Genomic DNA, 16,752 nt, shown 5'->3' with positions numbered 1-16,752 from the left:
TGTGTGTGTGTTGAAACAGAAGTTGTCCGCTTCCGGTCGCAGCCTGGGACCCGTGACATTGCAGTAAACCCTCCGGATGACATACAGAGAGGCAGAGATCCACCAGATTTAGAGCCACTGCAGACAACTCATTAAAAAAGATGGATGATTTTGGTCCGTCAATTCCTTTCAAACTTGGCCAGCGGTGGAAATGCCTCCCTGCCTATTTTTTCCTTTGTAAATCAACTTGCATCTTCTTAATCATTGCCGGCCATTGTAAAAACTTCTCAATGAACTGAGAAGTTCTGGCTACGAACAGTCCTGAGGAGAATTGTTCCAGACGTACCAAAACTTTCATCAAAGCTCACTTATCCACGTCATCAATTGGCTTTTTTTTATTTTAATCATGCACACCCAGCTCCTATGCCCATCTGTAAGCATTATACTAAGAGTTTTTGGTTCTATCCAAGAGGGAAGGCAACCAGGCCACGGTGTCTAGTGTGTCCTTGTTTTGTGGTTCCAGGTAGTTTAGCTCAGGATATCCTTAGATGGGAAAGTGGTCAGTGGTGTAGGTCGATCAGTCGAGGCCAGCTGAGCGGCTCCAGATGACTGGTTGATATATGATCTGTGACAAAACATGTGTGACCGAAGCTGAGAAAATAGGCAGGGCCAAGCAGGATGTAAGAGTTGGAACAAAGGGAGACAATGAAATAAATGAATGGGTGAAATTGAAATAAGCGCAATGAGGACATTTGAAGAAATGTATGTTCATGGAGCAGGGACGGTGGACGGAGTCACCTCAGAGACTGAAGTGGTATTTGCTCTCCGCATTTCCTTGAAGCACCCATGACAGCTAATTAAGTGTTGGGTTTAACACTCACACAGGCACACAAAATATGCCAGCCCCCAACCCTTGTTACCAGGTCAGGTATGTGCATGACGACTACCAATGTTGGTTCCTAAACTCTCGTTATATGATCCCATTTAAGGCAAGCGATTAGTGAGAATGTTTTGATACAGAGAGCTTATGCTCTCATTGCAGAGCGACTAGAAGGATGTGGACAATAATAGTCCAGGACTTGTGCTCACACTCATGACCATATCATTATTAAAACAAGTCTTTGCTTTCACAAGTTCCCCCTGCAGCTTGTCCCCGTCTGGGATGGAATGGTGTGTGTCAGTGTGTGTGTGTGTGTGTGTTTGTGTGTGTATGTGGGGGGGGGGACAGATCAAGGTTACGTCAGCTGCACTTGTTAATACCTTTCTTCTTCTTGATGTTTCCCTTTGTTCTGAAACAAATGGCATTTCTTATGGTACCTTGTCAACAATGTTTTTTATACTCTTTCGCCAAAAAAGGGCATTGAAGGCAAGGCCGGTTGAGGTCTCTGTGATCAGGCTACCTTCAGGACCCCAACTCTGACGCAAATCCCCCTGTGGGTGCCTGGATGCGGTAAAGGTCCATAATTGCTCACTGTTATTGCAGGATAGAAAAAAAGTGAAGGGTCCGTTTTCATTTCACTCCCTCACCACAGAAAGACGACACCTAGTGTGTTTTACTCTCTAAGCTGTCTGGTCCCTGAGTGCACTCGTCTATCTTTTCCTGGTTTCACCTCTTCCACTTCCCTTTCCCTGTCTTTCACCAAGAACCAGCTGTTGGTAGCCGATTCCGGTACAGGACGTCTTGCCACCGCTTCCCCATCTGTAGATGTTGGCTTACTTTCCGCCTTGCGTACCAACCTTAATGCCCCCGATCTATTATTCAAGACAAGCTGGGGGAATGGACGTCCTTGTCTTGTCACGTAACAGGCTCCTACTCTCGCCACATGAAGAGCATGCTGATGCACTGTTTGACTGTTCCATGGGGAAAACAGACACAAGAGAGGGACCCGGCTCTCTCTCTTTCATGATCCATATTTGTCATGGATTTTAGTAGAGAGATTAGGAGTTTAATGGAAACCCTAAGATGTCTGTTTCAATGCGGCTGGGCCTCTGCCTCAATACGGAGTGCGTCTTTGAAGAGGTAACTTATTGGTCGGAAATCATTGATGCCTGCCTGGCTGTCAAGATCACGGTTTGACATCAGGGCACACAGAGAGAGAGAGCGATGGAGAGAGAAAAAGAGGAAGGGCTTTTCATCCAGTCCCAAGCTTATTTTTGACATTAAAAACACGTTGTGTCAGCATCAGAGAAGCGAGAGATAAATCTCGGATGGAACTTGAGACGGCGCTTGTCAATGAAAACTTCAGCGGGCCGCAGACGGCCCCCGCGCTCTGCCCCCGGTGGACGGTGATGATGTTTTAAGTCAATCCAGACTCCAGCGGGGGCCTTCCTCTTCTCTCTTGTCTCCCCGACGCTCCTCTTCTGTGCTTTCACCGTCTCTCTCTGCAGTCAGAGGCTAATGAGAGAAGCCATGGGAGTATATGGAAAACAGACGTTAGTGGTACCGTGCTATTCCCGCGTTTGGACATGAGAGTATGTACCGTTGTTTTTGGAGGTGGTCGTCTAAGATGAGAGATGCGCAGGTTGCGCGTGTCCATTACATACGACCATTGTCATGGGGGGACATCATCCTGCTTGTGTCTTCCTGTCCTCCCTGATTTCCCACACTCTCTCTGCACAGGATGGCCTGTAAAAAAAGGTCTACTAAAGGTACTGAATGGACACGTAGGATGTAAAGCCGTGATTGGCGCTTCAGGGCGTGTTTATCAAGTGTTTTTAATGCAATGGAACATCAGCACACACAACTACAATTTTCACCTGCACCTTTTTAGAATACAATTTAATTTTACATTATTTTGACATTAAATCCTTGTATCTCCACTTTAGAATTTTGAGTATTCAAGCAAAATATAGTTATCTTTATCTATATTAAAACAAATAACAATTTTGTCTCCAGTACTTTCAAACCTAATTAACCAAATTATTCAGCCACCTCCCCTTTAAAGTTGGGAAACAGCGGTTAGGTAGACGGAGAGCAAGGATGTCGACACATAGATTATGAATTGCAGAACACCCTTCGATTGCCCTGTTCGACACGCTGCATCAGCTGGGGTAGCGAAAAAGCCTCTTGACACTTTTAAGTGAATGGTGATCACCAGTAACTCTTCAAAGGGCAGAGCTTCACTGGAGCATATAACGAGATGTAAGCAGAACTCTGCGTCTGCGGCCTCCACACCGCACTAGACCAGGCCCACGCTAAACACCATTACCAGCGTGGATCAATGAGGGCTCCTCCCAACACACGCTTGTAGGTATTAAGTTTAGGCAGTGTCTTCCTGGTAGGGGCTGGCTCCTTACTGGGAAGCACCAGGTCTCATGGAGTCGGGAACGAGCCAGGGGCCTGACGGAGCACATAGCTCTGTGTCTCCCCTTGAAGTGACTGCCACACACACACACACACACACACACACACACACACACACACACACACACACACACACACACACAGTCACACACACAGTCACACACAGGGCCTTTAAACTAGGACATAAATATTGATCTCAGGGGATTCATGATAAACAAAACCCATCCCTTTTCCCAGCAAAGTTTATTTATTTTGTCACTGAAGGAAAGCGGGGTGTGTGTGCATGCATATGTGCGTGTGTGTGCGTTAACGATACAGTGGGACTGTGGTAATCCGAAGGGGAGGAGGAGCGGGGTTTGTGTCCCGGCGTGGCGGGGTCTGGTTTAGTGTCATTAGCTGCGGTCTGTTGTGCTGAGCGCCTCTCTCGTGGTAGAACCACACTGGCATCCCTCCCTGGCTGCCGCTTCAAAGCCCAAACACCCCTGGTTCTGATGCTAACCAAATGTGTCAGGGAAGCATTAGGGCCGAGGCTCTAGGAGATTGAGAGGCAGGCCCTCTCATCCAGAACCGTGTTTTAATGGCCTATCTCACCACTGCTTAATCTCCCGCCCTCACAAGTGGCAACATGGGAATCCCGTGCGTCAGCTACACTTTTTACTCTCTCCCCAACGCCCTCTCTAATTCTCTCTCTCTCTCTCTCTGCCTCTTTCTCGGTTTTACTGCTTCAAATTTTTGGAGCTGGATGGAGCATGTTAGAATATACACTACTACTATGCTACAAATCCTTTCATTTAGTTTCTTTCATTGTCTCTCTCGCTCTCCCTCTCTTCCTGTCTCCTCATCTATCTCTCCTTCCTCACCAACGCGCACACTGCACCCCTGCCGGGGTCCATTAGTGTTGTCCAAATTGCTTCCGCATGAGAACTCCTTAATTGTGGTAATTCGGTGGCAGAGTAAAACTCCGGGCTTTCAATGAGAACATGTGTCACTGCTTTAGCGGCCAGACACAAAGACATAAAGGCAGGCAGCACCTGGAGGCTGGCGGTAATCTTTGATAATCGGACCCCCCAACCTCTAGTGCCACCGGCGGCAGCCACACGTTCTTCACCCGGGACCCTCAGCAGGCAACCGATACTTCCATACCTCCCACCGCTCTCATTTCTACCCAGGAAGCTGGGAGCTGCCTGGCTGTGTAGTCTCACATGAAAGCAGGAGATTTCAACATCCCTGCCCACCACAGAGTTATGTTCCCCAGCCATTACTCTTGGATTAGGAACTTGTGGCTGCACGATTGTGGGTGTTTGAGGCTGTGGCTATTTGGAAGTGGATATTTGACATTGTTTTGCCAATATTGGCCTCTGTTGCACTTACAATGCAATGTTTAATACTCAATCACATGTTGATCTGGTTTTGAAATGACTGAGTGCAATTTTGCTCACACAATGTGTGACGGGGACGCAATGTGCCAGAGGAGTTCTTGGGGTGTTGTGGTCCTCGTTGTTGTTGAGTTTTGTTGGTGTGTTGACAGCAGTCTGGGCCTGATGTGGACAGATAGCTGCCGCATCACCACCAACATCAACCCCCCTCCTGATCCCAAGTCTCCCAGTATGAAAGCAGACAGAAGCTACTCTAATAAAAACGGATGGAAATAAACCTCAGGGCAGGTTCTGTGCCTACTTAATGCCTACTGCTCAAATGCCCTCCTGACCGGGGACTCTTATTGTTTCTGCATGAGCACTTAATGGCCCAGTTGGCTGCCTTTCTGCCAACAGTCGGCCAACTCACTGATGTGGCTTCATTGCCAGTCCAACCTCTGTGCTCCTTCTCGTCTCTCTATGTGCCTATAGATGGGTAACCATTAACTCTCTCTCTGTCTTCCCCAGTCCCCCTGTTGTCCTGTCTTTCCGTCAGCCCTCTGGCTGGTAGGGGGCAGCGTGCCAGGGCTACTAGTTACGGCACCTCAGCGTCCTCTCCTCTCAGGACCGGGATAGACAGTTGCAGGTTCTGCGTCACCACTGAATGGCTGGACCAGCTGGCTGCTTTCACACAGTGAAGGAAACCTTCTGCCTTTCTCTCGCTTCATCTCACACAGACTTCATGGTTCCCGTGTGAATAGCCAGGAGCCCGTTTGCTGCTGAAAGAGCCCAACCACACTTAAGTCTTATCCATGGCTAAGCCTCCTCGCAGTGGCATTAAACATGATCACTGTGCAATAGGTCTGTTATTTCTGATGTATAACCACAGCTCTTTTAATGAAACCTAGGCCAATGCAAACACTGAGCTCCTTGTTTTAGAATTGGGGCTGACCAGGTCCAGAGCTGCAGACTTTCCCATACCATTCCTCAAAGGAATGAGAGCAGAACATGCTGGAATGTGCAAAACATGGCTTTCAACTACACAGATGTCCTGTAAAACACTCATATACGCTCGCCCATGCACTCTTTCTCACACGCACACGCACACATCCCCAAACCGTGTGACACACACACACACAAGAACCGTGACTCATACAGACACACATACACACACAAACCTTAGTCGCACGCTCGCACGCACGCGCGCACGAACGCACACGCGCACGACACATATTCCGTGTCACATACACACATAAACCGTGGCACACACACACACACACAAACACACACACACACACCGTGTCACATACACACAAGCGGAGACACATGGACACAAATGACCCAACTATTGAGGAATGCAGTTTGGTGCAGAAATGTTGTGTGCACATCCCCTGGCAGATTCATCAGCAAAACCGTTTCTTGTCGTCCATTTATTTGAGTCTTACTTGCTTTTTTTTCTGTTATTATTCCATCATGTCGCCATTCACTTCTCAGTATTTTCTTTCCCCTTCCCTCTCGCTCTCTCTCCCTCCCTCTCTCTGGGCGTTCGAGATGGTAAATCCAGCTGCTGCTGGGTGCCCTCAGAGTGTTTGATGAAGTGCCTTAGCCTCTGGCCCCCAGCTGTGTGTTTATGTACTCCCTGCACCTGCCTAAGCTCGACCAATAACGGCTCTGTGTGGCACACACACATACATACGCACATGTACACGCGGACACACACACACACACATCTATGACAAGCATTCATAGTCTTGCCATACCCATACATGCTGCACACAAACACGTAACCATATAAATAATCCTACAGCCACTGAAAATACAAACCTGAACCTGGATTCTGCCACCAGCCAATTGCCACAAACGAAAAGCCTGTGTATGCACATGCACATAAGCTTGAATGTGTGTATGCATGCGTGTGTGTGTGTGTTTTCCCCTTCCTGTGCACCCCACTTTTATAGGCCGACAGCTGGGCAAAGCATTGACCAGGACTTCCCCCTTAAGCAGGTGCACCCTGCCCTCGGATGTCTATGGGGGCAAAGCGGGCCGTGTTACAGTTCTACCCGCTGCGCTGCTTATCAAAGGGGAACACGCTCCCAGGGACCAGCCTCTTGTCATGTTCCAGATTGCGGCGCTCTTCTAACATCTTCATCTCTCCCAGTGTAAATGAAGGGGCTCCGGGGAGCTGTTGGGGATTTTGTTGAAACACAATCAACTGCTGTTGAGTTTTCTGCCGGAGGTTTCTCTTTTTGCAACTTAAGGACGGCTGTGAAACAGCATGACAAGCTCGCTGAGTGTCAGCGCTGATAGAAGGAGGGTCTCCTCCTTCCCCCTGGTCCGTCACAGGCCCTCGGTCGTTTTGTAGGGCTTTATTTAATGACTGTGTTTAATCATTAGAGTGTAGCCCGTCCGCAATCAGTGCTCCACAATATACGTCGCCGTCCTTCTCCGTCCCGTTTTTCTTTGAAGCGTTCCTGTGTTTATTCAGGTAGGTCATTTCACTAACCCCAGAGCCACCCCCAGCCCCCTCGCCCCACCCCCCCGTTTGGTGAGTGAAAAGAGAGAGTGAACTGAAAAAGCTTACACAAGTCGGCCTCCCTGCAGATGGCCATTATAGTAACTCAACTCTCCTGAACAGGCTTCAGCTGTGAAATCCCATTCATCTGGTAGACACGCAAAATGAGATATGGTTCAGACTAGAGAGAGAGGGACAGACCAGAGTGTTAGAAACACAGCCTGGTTTCTTGAATGGAGAATCATGAGGCAGGTACACTCGTTGAGGGCGACACCAATATGGAACTAGAGTCCACCGGGCTTTTAACAAAAACCTGGCCGCCAGATGGGGGCTGGCTTGGTCATTTGGTCTCCGGCCTGAAGTGCTTTCAGCAGCCTCTGGTCTCCCATGTCCGACACACATGGAGGGAAACTGTGGATGGAGCCACTGGTATGCAGCTCTGCAGACGTTGCTATTGCATTTGACCCACAGAAAGACAGATTAAGTGGCAGGCAGAGAGACAGAAGGAGAGCAATTTGAACCCCCCCATCTTCCTTCTATGCTGTGAGAGGAGTCCCCCCCTCCCCCCAGACTGCAGGTGAAGAGGTTCCTGGGCAATTTGTCTGATGGTGAGGGGAAGGGAAGTCGGCAGTTAAGGGAAAGTTCGAGGAGAAATCCCATCTCTTTCCTCGTGCTCCCCTCCCCCGCACCCCCCCCTGTCCAGACTCAAGCAATTTTTGCAATTGCCCATAATTCTCCTGTTATTTCTTTCTGCTTCCAACCTGTGCCTTCCGATTTGCCTTGTTACCTTGTAATAATGATCTCATTAAGATTACACAAACACGGGGAACAAACACCTTCTTTACTCCCAGTGCTCCCAGGCTGAGATCTTTTGATAAGCTCAAAACAAGGAGAAGGACTTCCACACTGGAGGAGGAGGGAGGGGTAAAGTAGGGAGCTGTAGTGGTCAGGGATTAGACGTATTTAGGGAAGTCCACAAAGACGAAGGAGGATGACAAGTAAAAAGAAGGGGGGAGTAGAAAGGAGGGCAGTGGGAAGGGGACCTGCTGGGCCAAGCGTGAGAGGAAGAGGAGGATGAAAGCCTGGAGGCCTGACCTGTCTCTGCTGTGTAAAACCCCACACCAGAAATCCAGAGTGCTGGCTTTGTTCCATAGCGGTGAACTGGACATCCTCCAGCACGCAGCCTGTTTCTCTCTCTCTTGTAGCTCATGCCGACTTTGCCTTATTAATACAATACCTCCAAACGCACCGGCAGCCATTAGATCACTGGCCTAGTAAAACACTAAAATCCGATTCTCCTCGCTCCTAGCCTCGGTTTAATGGAGGATTTTTTGTTTTGCCTCCTTGGGTTTCTTTGTATTCTTGTCATTCTTTTTTCTTTCCTCGTTGTCTTTTTTCGCTTTCTTCTTCTATCTTGCTAAATACTCCCTCTCCCTGCTGTTCCCGCATCTCTCAGTTCATCTCACATTCCCATGTGCTTGGGCGGGATTTATTGGATCAGGGCAGGAAAAAAAACAAACGGATGCATCCCCATGTTGTAAACCCTGTGAATACGCGAGGTAGCGTGGACCCTCGTAGGCATTTCATCTAACGGTCTGTCTCTGTGGGAGTCTGGGGTGGGATTATTCTGAGAAGCGAGGCCCTTTGCTGGAACAGGTGATGCAAGAGTTTGATGTGAATCCCGCGGACGGTGCCGGTTGACAGGAAGAATGCTTCACGGGAGGCCTCCTCCTTCCACCATCAACGAGAGGGGTAATGGGAAGAAAAAAGACCATATAAAAATAAAACCTGAAACATCTTGTACCTCCCCCCCCCCCCTCCTCACTCTTTTGAAATATCCTCTCCCCATAGAAATAACATTGAACACTCCCGTCCTGGAAAGATGGCCGACCGAATGTTGTTCCACATTAGTCCGCCATTAACTGAGGGGGATGGCTGTAGTGGTTAGTGAGTCACGGGTTGACACAGAGTTAGAAACGGGAGTATGCATTATTGGAAATAGTTTTGGAAAGATATATCCTTTATATTGCACTGTTACTCATGCTCCTAATAGTCCTGCTGTTCAGCTCAGGGGTTTGAGTCACTCAGCCCAAATGGATTTACCTCAGCAACCTGTCGAGTGGGAGACAAAGGGCTCGACATTTAAGGGGCCTTATCTTTTATTCGCATCCTTTCTAACCACCTTTTTTTTTGTAATATGATTATCTAAGATTATCATTTTTTTTTCTTCTTCTGTAATTCTATCTTGAAGTGTAATGTTTTTCTTTTGAGAAAGAATACAGCTGGTATTAAATGTTTCCTTTCAAAATGCGCACACTTTAGTTTGTCTTCATGGTTGTGTGCTTTAGTTTGTCTTCATGGTTAAGCATTTCCCCGGTCACATTAATATAACAATTATCCAGATTTTTGCTTTAAAGGGGACACTCGGGTGGTTTTGACAGCTTTTCCACGGGTATGTACAATTGTTTGAAAGGTCACAGGTTGAGAACTGAGGTGTGGCAAGGGGTTTATGTTAAAAAGAGAGGCAGAGGTGGCTCTTTTGAAAATCCGAACACCCCCCCACCGCCCACCGGTTCAAGGCTAACCCTGAACCCAACGGACATATCAAGCAATCCCAGGCCGTAGCACATTTTTCCAGACACACACACACCCACTAGGGGAAGCCTGGACGTGGCGGGCAGCACCTGGTTTCTCAGGCCTTCAGGAGTGTGCGCGCGAGGTGGGAAGAAAAGGGGTCAAGAACAATTAAAGGCCAATCGAGTGTTAAACAGAACCACGGCAGCGGCATTTAAACCCGCCGTGCTGGACTTCATTTTCACGTTTTTCCATTTTTTTTCTCTCTTTTTCCTTTTTTTATGAGGTGTGAAATCTCGGAGCCCTTCGCCGACGCTGGAGTGCTCGGTCCAGAACGTGGAGCTGAAGCTGTGCAGCCGTGCGACGGTGAAATGCGCCTCGGGAACCGTGGGAGCTGTAAAAGTGTGCGCCAGGACTCCAGGTGTGTGCAGCTGTGCCCTGTTAAACTTTACGGCCTGCGGAGGAGGCAGAGATTGAGAAAGTCCGGCCAGACTCCTCATCTTCTCATCTTTTGCTCTCTCCCTCTCGCTCGCTCTCTCTCCCTCTCTCCCTCCCTCCCTTCCTCCCCGCCTCTTTCTTCATGCACACTCTCTGGTGGGCTTCTCTCACTTTCCCCCCCTTCCAAAACCCCATGCTGGATTCCGCACCACATCTGTGATTCGGTCAGTGGTGTCTCCTGCGACGCTGTCATTGGGACTTGGCCATCTCTGTTCCTTGGCAGCAGAACGGCAGGTCCCTGTCCCAGCAGTAATCTGTGTTATTTGCGCTTGAGTCATACAGCGGATTTGCTGGGTTAAAGCTTGCTCATCTCCTGTAGCTAGGACAGATTATAAGATCTGTGTCAGGTCTTAATGTCAAAAGGTTACAGTAGTAAAGTTACAGTTTGAAGTATACTATATTGTCTACACTCTTCCATTCTGATTCACCAAAATGTATGTTTACTTCATGGGTCATCCAGGTTAATTGAGGAAGAGGGTTTGTTCCTCCAGTTTCAGAAAACCTATTTTTCACACAAACTGAACCGTGTTAGTCATACTGGTTGTTCATATAAAATTATCTTCCTCGGCCATCCTCTCTGTTACGCTCTGAGCCGCAAGTTAAAAAGTTCCTCATAAAGGGAAATGAGCGAAGTCAGTACAAGGCGTCATTGCTCACTGTAGTCTCGGGCTTCTTCCCACTCAGGGTCGGAAGAGGGGTCCAAGGAGAAGCTGGTTCCCCTGATCCAGGGCCCGTCCGACACCAGGGAGCTCCACACCAGCCGCTGGCTCAACGAGATCCGCAAGCCCGAGTCCCTGCTGGCCCCGGACCTCCTGGCCTTCTCTGTGCAGGTGCCCCAACAGAGCGACGACTGCCGGAACTCAGGTAAGGGGGAATCCACTAATCAGAAGAGGCTTTTATCCTCTCTACACTACTGCAGGTGTGCTATTTTCGCATGACTCTTACGAAATTGACCGAATATATATATATTTTTTCTTTATGATGCATCGTTTCTGTATTAGCACTTTGTTAGTTTACCTGGCTCTTCTTGTGTCGCTAGGCATCCCTTATCCTCGATGTTCGACCGTTTCAGATCAGATGCAGAGCAGATGTTTTGATTTGTGACAGGAACATCTCCTGTCCAAATAGGGCTTGTACGTCACAATGCAGCATGGCATTCTGTTGACTAAATGTATCCCCCCAACCCCTAACCTAGGCTGAAGAATACTTTGTTTTACCCTGTCCTGCAGTTTCAAACACAACAAGGTCTCCCCAAAATGACAAATAATTTTACAATGAATTTCGAAACACAAAAATCTTTACTTCCTACATAAAAACCTATTCCATCGCACATTGCCATCGCAATTGGGTTCCATTGCACATGCTCCAGTACCATAAACCCCTGTCATGTTTTTTCCGCATTGCCCTACTGTCGCTCCGTGCCACGCTTAATGAGGTCTGTTTGTTTAGCAAAAGCCGATAAGCGTTTTCCACCTTGCTGTCCCTCCAGCAGTATTGCCAACGTGGTCACTCTCTAGTCTCCACAGGCTGCGGTGCTTTACCAACAGCCTTCAGTCTATGTCACCGCTGGTCTGAGCCAACACTAGCCTCGCGGAGGGCAGCTAACCACCACTGGACGGCTTGGTGCCGTAGGCTTCACCCCCTACAGATTCGTGTATGGGTCTCATGTCCCTGGGACACAGATCCCCGTCCGGGTAGTAGTGGCTGCCTCTTGTGCTGCAGGAGTTCTGTGTATACAAACAATGAATTCCATTCAAAGTCACAGATGGGGTTTTTTTCAGAAGAAATGTGAAAGATCTCTGAAGCTCTTGATTGACATAGTCTCCTGGCCTCATGAAGACCAACGTATCCTCTGTCTTAATCCAGCTATGTGCTCACCCGCGTTGCTCCTCTCCTTTAAACTCTTCAGGTCACAGATACAATGATGTGGTCATTGCTGGCCTCCCCTGGTGGAATCCCCACCCCCCCCCCTCCCAGAGACTTCTCTGATTAGAGAATTTGACAGCAAGATTGATCCCCCCCCCACACACCCAACCCCAAGCTCGCTGACAGCTGTACAAAAGAAAACAGCTTGAAAAGCGAGCCTCCTCAAAGTGCACTGTGGGATGTAATCCCAGTAGCCTGAGGCCAACATCTTCCACCCTGCACCCCCAACCTCAACCCCAGGTTTCATTGCATGCAGAAATACATGGGAGAGCACTGTAAACCAATAGGCCTCCAGTATTAGTCTTCAGAGTTAGCTCTACCGACACCACTGTACATCACGTTTAATATGGACCTGTGGAAATTCATTGTGTAGCCCTGACCTTAACCCGAAAAGCTTGGCTTAGTATCACGTCAGCCACCAAACCTTGAACAGCATCAGGGCTGAGACGGAGACAGAGTGCGAAGGGATAGGACGCGAGCTGCACGCTAAGTAGGAACACGCTAAAAAGATAAGCAATGCTTTGGGACGACTGGATTTGAGCGGTCACCCCTTACCAGAAACTCAATCATTGCTGAATATGTCTACGTCAATGGCTGTCGAGGGAACAGAAAACAGTAAGAGCAATGAGCTTTGTGGTCTCTGCGATATTTGAACATAAATACATTAAAAATATATATATTAATAAATGAAAAAAATCTGACACTGAGCGGTCTCCCTTACTCCAGGGTGTCAGCGATGTATGTTTTGAGGAATCCCTGGTAAATGCTTAGTGCGTAGGCTCAGACTATTACCTTGATTTAGTGCTCCCATTATTTCAGCAAAGCAATGGCTCATAAAATATATATTTTTTAAATATTAAAAAACGATTTTGAACACAATCCAGAGAATCAAGATGGACATGTGTGTCTGCGTGTGCATGAGCGTGTGTGTGTGGACGTTCAGAGGGATACGAAGGAGCTGTATGGGTGGATGACTCCCAGAAGCACTGAGTATATCTCCAGCAGATGTGGTGCAGCGGAGGCCTGCTCTCCTTCTCATCGCCGCCCCACGCCACTCTGTCTCTTCTCTCCTCCGGCCTGCCTCTGTTTTTAATAGCCTTCGTGCCATTTCAACTCTTCTGTGCCTTGTATTCCTCTTCCTTTTATTCTGTTTTTTTTCCCATCCTTTTTCATCCTTGTGCTTTTGATCCTGTTTGATCCTCATCCTTTTTCTTTTCTGCGTCCCCTGCTCGTCCATGTTACTGCTCCTTATGAGGTAGCGACAGCAGAGTGCCCGTGCACATATACACAGACACGCAAACGCACACACACACACACAATGGATTGCCCCACCGTAATGCTGTAAGGTCTCAATCTCTTTTTGGGCCCTACTGCAGGCTAGCTGTAAGAAATGATTTGTTTAAAGAGGGTATCTCCATAGCTTATCTATACACACTACACTTTAAAAAGTGTCAGCGTTTGTGCCAAGTGGTCTGCTGATTGAGGAGCTGGTTATGTTTGCCTGCATGTGTCTATGCTCACGCCAAGGTGTTAGTTCGGATATAACTGTGTGTGTACGTGCGCGTGTGTGTGTGTGTGTGTGTGTTGTGCGTGCCTGGTGTAGGGGTCAGACTCATATCAAAGCCACACAGCAGTGGCTGTGTCCCCCCCCCCCCCCCCCGCCCCCCAGTCACCCAGAGGGTCAGTGAGGGCCTGTTAGTGTGGCGTTAATGGAATGATGGATGCAACGCCTCGTTCAGGGTGAGATGAAAGGTGGAGAGAGGCAGCACCCCGACAAGGGCCCCGCCCCGGGCTCCCAGAGGGTTGGCTCCGAGGGCCAACAGTTTGTGATCATTGTGACATTTCTGAATCGCTGCAGCTCTTGGCTCTGGCATCAAACACATTTTATTCCTCCCATGTGGCCCTGTTGATTCCATTTAGCGCGTTCCACAACCGTGATCGTTATGCGTAGAGTGCGGAGTGCAGGGAAGGCAGAGCTCCCTCCTTACACCATAGACATGCTGAAGACATTAAGATATAATGAGCCACAATCAGCTTTTATATTCCCTTTTACTTTGAACGGCTGGCTTCTGGTTTTTGCAGGGATGCAACGCAAGTTGGAATGTGCCCCCTCCCTATTTTCCATGCTTAACATCTATTCAATGCACGGATACAAAAGTTTAGTGGCAATCTGTTTGAGGCTACTGAAAGGGACTTTATTTGTATGTGCATGCATCTTTGTGTCTGTGTGTGTGTGTGTGTGTATACATGTTACGCGTAAATGCTCTATGTTTATTCTCAACATAGAGCATAGCCGCTCTATGTTGTGCTTGGAGTGTATATTCAGGTGTGTGTGTAATGCAACATAGTTGGGAGATGGAAGAAAGGTCATCAGAGTTTCACCTCTGGCCCAGTGATCTCTGGTTTGTCTCACGTCTGAGAGGATGTGAAAGGTTCTGGAATCCCCACTGCCTAATTTCCTATTTGGTGGGTCATGGTCTGCTATGTTGTAATGTTGCCTGTTTGGGCTGCTTTTCGCTATCAACACAAGAACAAAAGTAGGTCTGAATATATTTTTTTAGGAAGATTCCCTCTATGTGACGTTAATTTATTATGCATAATGTCCAAATGTGATTGCTATGTAAATATTAAATATAATTGCTTTGAAATAACCATAAGTCAAACTTTGGGACTTTCACTTTTTGAAATTTTGGACACATTCCAATATTGGTTATTTCTCCTCCTTAACTCTCTCACTTTCTTTTATTTCATTCTTAAGCACTCTCTCTTTCACTCAACCTCTCTCCATCTGTCACCCACGTGTACAGTAGCTTTCTGTGTGCAGAGTGACATTTTTGGAAGATGATCCAACTTTTTATTTTGCTCTAAATGTTTACTTATCTGGAATGAATTCTAGATAAGTTAGAAAAGGATGCTGGTGTCAGAGGAGGGACTGCTGGCCGCTAAACTTGCAGTGACTTCGCTGATTTCAACTTTAATGTGTCTTTGCTTAACTGGGCTGAGGTTGGAACCATTCTAATATATTAAACACAATTAAAGGCACGTGTGGAAGAAATAAGAGTGAAAGCTTTGAAATGGCCTCCTTTGATGGGCCTAGATGTCATATTTGAAACATTACCCCCTCGCACCATCAAGTGGCAATGAAGTGGCGAAAACTCAAATTGAGTTAAAGTCTGACATTTCAACCAGTTCAACCATACCTCTCTTTGTTTACAATAATCTACCTACAGACATTCTCATAACCCCTCCCACTCATGCCACCCAGTCAGCCGAGCTGTGCTAGTTTGCGTCACCCAGTTGCACAGCCAGTCAGAGAAGACAGAACATTGTTCTTGAGTTTTTTTCATTTTGAAACTCTCCCACCTACCATCTGGGAGGGGCTCAATCTTACACACTGTGACTTTAACATTCAAGCTTTTATATTTCCTTGAACTTCAGTTCTCTTTTTTTGTCTTCAGCTCTTGAGCCAAATCAAAAACAGAATTCATGATGGTGCCTTATGGTGAAAGCCATACAGGATCAATGCCATGATTTGCAAAGGACCTTCCAATAAATGAGCTAATTAAAATAAATGATGGCGGGATTAATGGATAGATGGATTAAAGGTAATAAAAGCCAGGTGATAGGTTTAAGGGTTGAAGGAGTAAGAACAGTAGCAGTGGAAAACGTAAAAAGAGGCAGCGCTACAGACAGGCAGCCTGGCAGGCAGACAAGCAGGCATACAGACGGACAAGCAAGCAGATGGGGAGTCAGTCAAGCAAGCAGGCAGACAGCGATCTGCCTGCTTCCTGCAGCGATCCACTGGGTAGTGGATCTATAAATGATCACCACATGTAATCAGAGGCTTACCCAGCCCCAGGCTCCCTAACCTTGGCCCAGGACAAGAAACCCCTCGGCCACTTTGCAGGCGGGAGACGCCTCATAAATAACCACAACTTCTCCAGAGACTCTTGATAACGCTGATCCCAGGACAGTCGCTGGCCAGCTGGTGGGCGGACGGGCTGGCAGGCGGGCTGCCTGCCTAGATCTGGCCTATGTCACGGTTGATGTATGGGGAGGACTCAGGGGGCCCAGGGCCTGGCCAGTGCCGTGGAGGCTAGGCCAGAAGGGCCTGTTGGGGGACAAGCCTGGAGAGGCAGAGGGAGTTGGGTGGCGTTGATGTGCAGGTGTTTCCCTGCTGCCTCACCACAGCACTGACTTTACTCCAGAAAGGGGGGGAGAGTTAGAGGAGTGTGTGTGTTGGGGGGGGGAGGTTAAAATCGAGAAGGAGAGAGGGGAGGGAGAGAGTGAGAGAGAGTTGGCGGGGGTCTTGCATGTGTTTTCCCTAGGCACGCCAGCAGCTGTGAGACAATGATTTATGCTTTTCTCAGAACTCTGGGATCCGAAAATGTTACATTTAATCAAGTGCACTGAGAGCAGAGCAAATGTTAAAGATGTTCCCCATAAAGGCCTTCCAGTCCTGATCTCTTTACCATTCCCTGGGAGCTGTGGGAATAGGGGAACAAAGTGATCTTTAATCTTAATTTAAACATATTGGTGGGGATTATGAAAGCTACATGGAATTAATCCTTAGAGAATGTCCCGGCCGCTCTAATACTAAACAT

At 47.9% G+C, this 16,752-nt stretch overlaps 1 protein-coding gene across 3 annotated transcripts in view; it reads left to right on the top strand.

Moving 5' to 3' along the window:
• The window catches only part of vps13b (vacuolar protein sorting 13 homolog B), a 328,377-nt gene that overhangs the window by 71,359 nt on the left and 240,266 nt on the right, over nucleotides 1-16,752 (top strand). For all 3 annotated transcript variants that reach the window (XM_079746793.1, XM_079746792.1, XM_079746794.1), the window contains exons 18-19: nucleotides 10,011-10,145; nucleotides 10,907-11,086. In XM_079746793.1, coding sequence (XP_079602919.1) covers nucleotides 10,011-10,145; nucleotides 10,907-11,086 — 315 coding nt within the window. The remainder of the gene's footprint in view (nucleotides 1-10,010; nucleotides 10,146-10,906; nucleotides 11,087-16,752) is intronic.

The sequence above is a fragment of the Pollachius pollachius genome (genome assembly GCF_949987615.1).
Source record: "Pollachius pollachius genome assembly, chromosome: 1".
Taxonomy (NCBI): Eukaryota; Metazoa; Chordata; class Actinopteri; order Gadiformes; family Gadidae; genus Pollachius; species Pollachius pollachius.
Note: the sequence above shows the minus strand (reverse complement) of the source record. Positions and strands in the feature narration are given on the sequence as shown.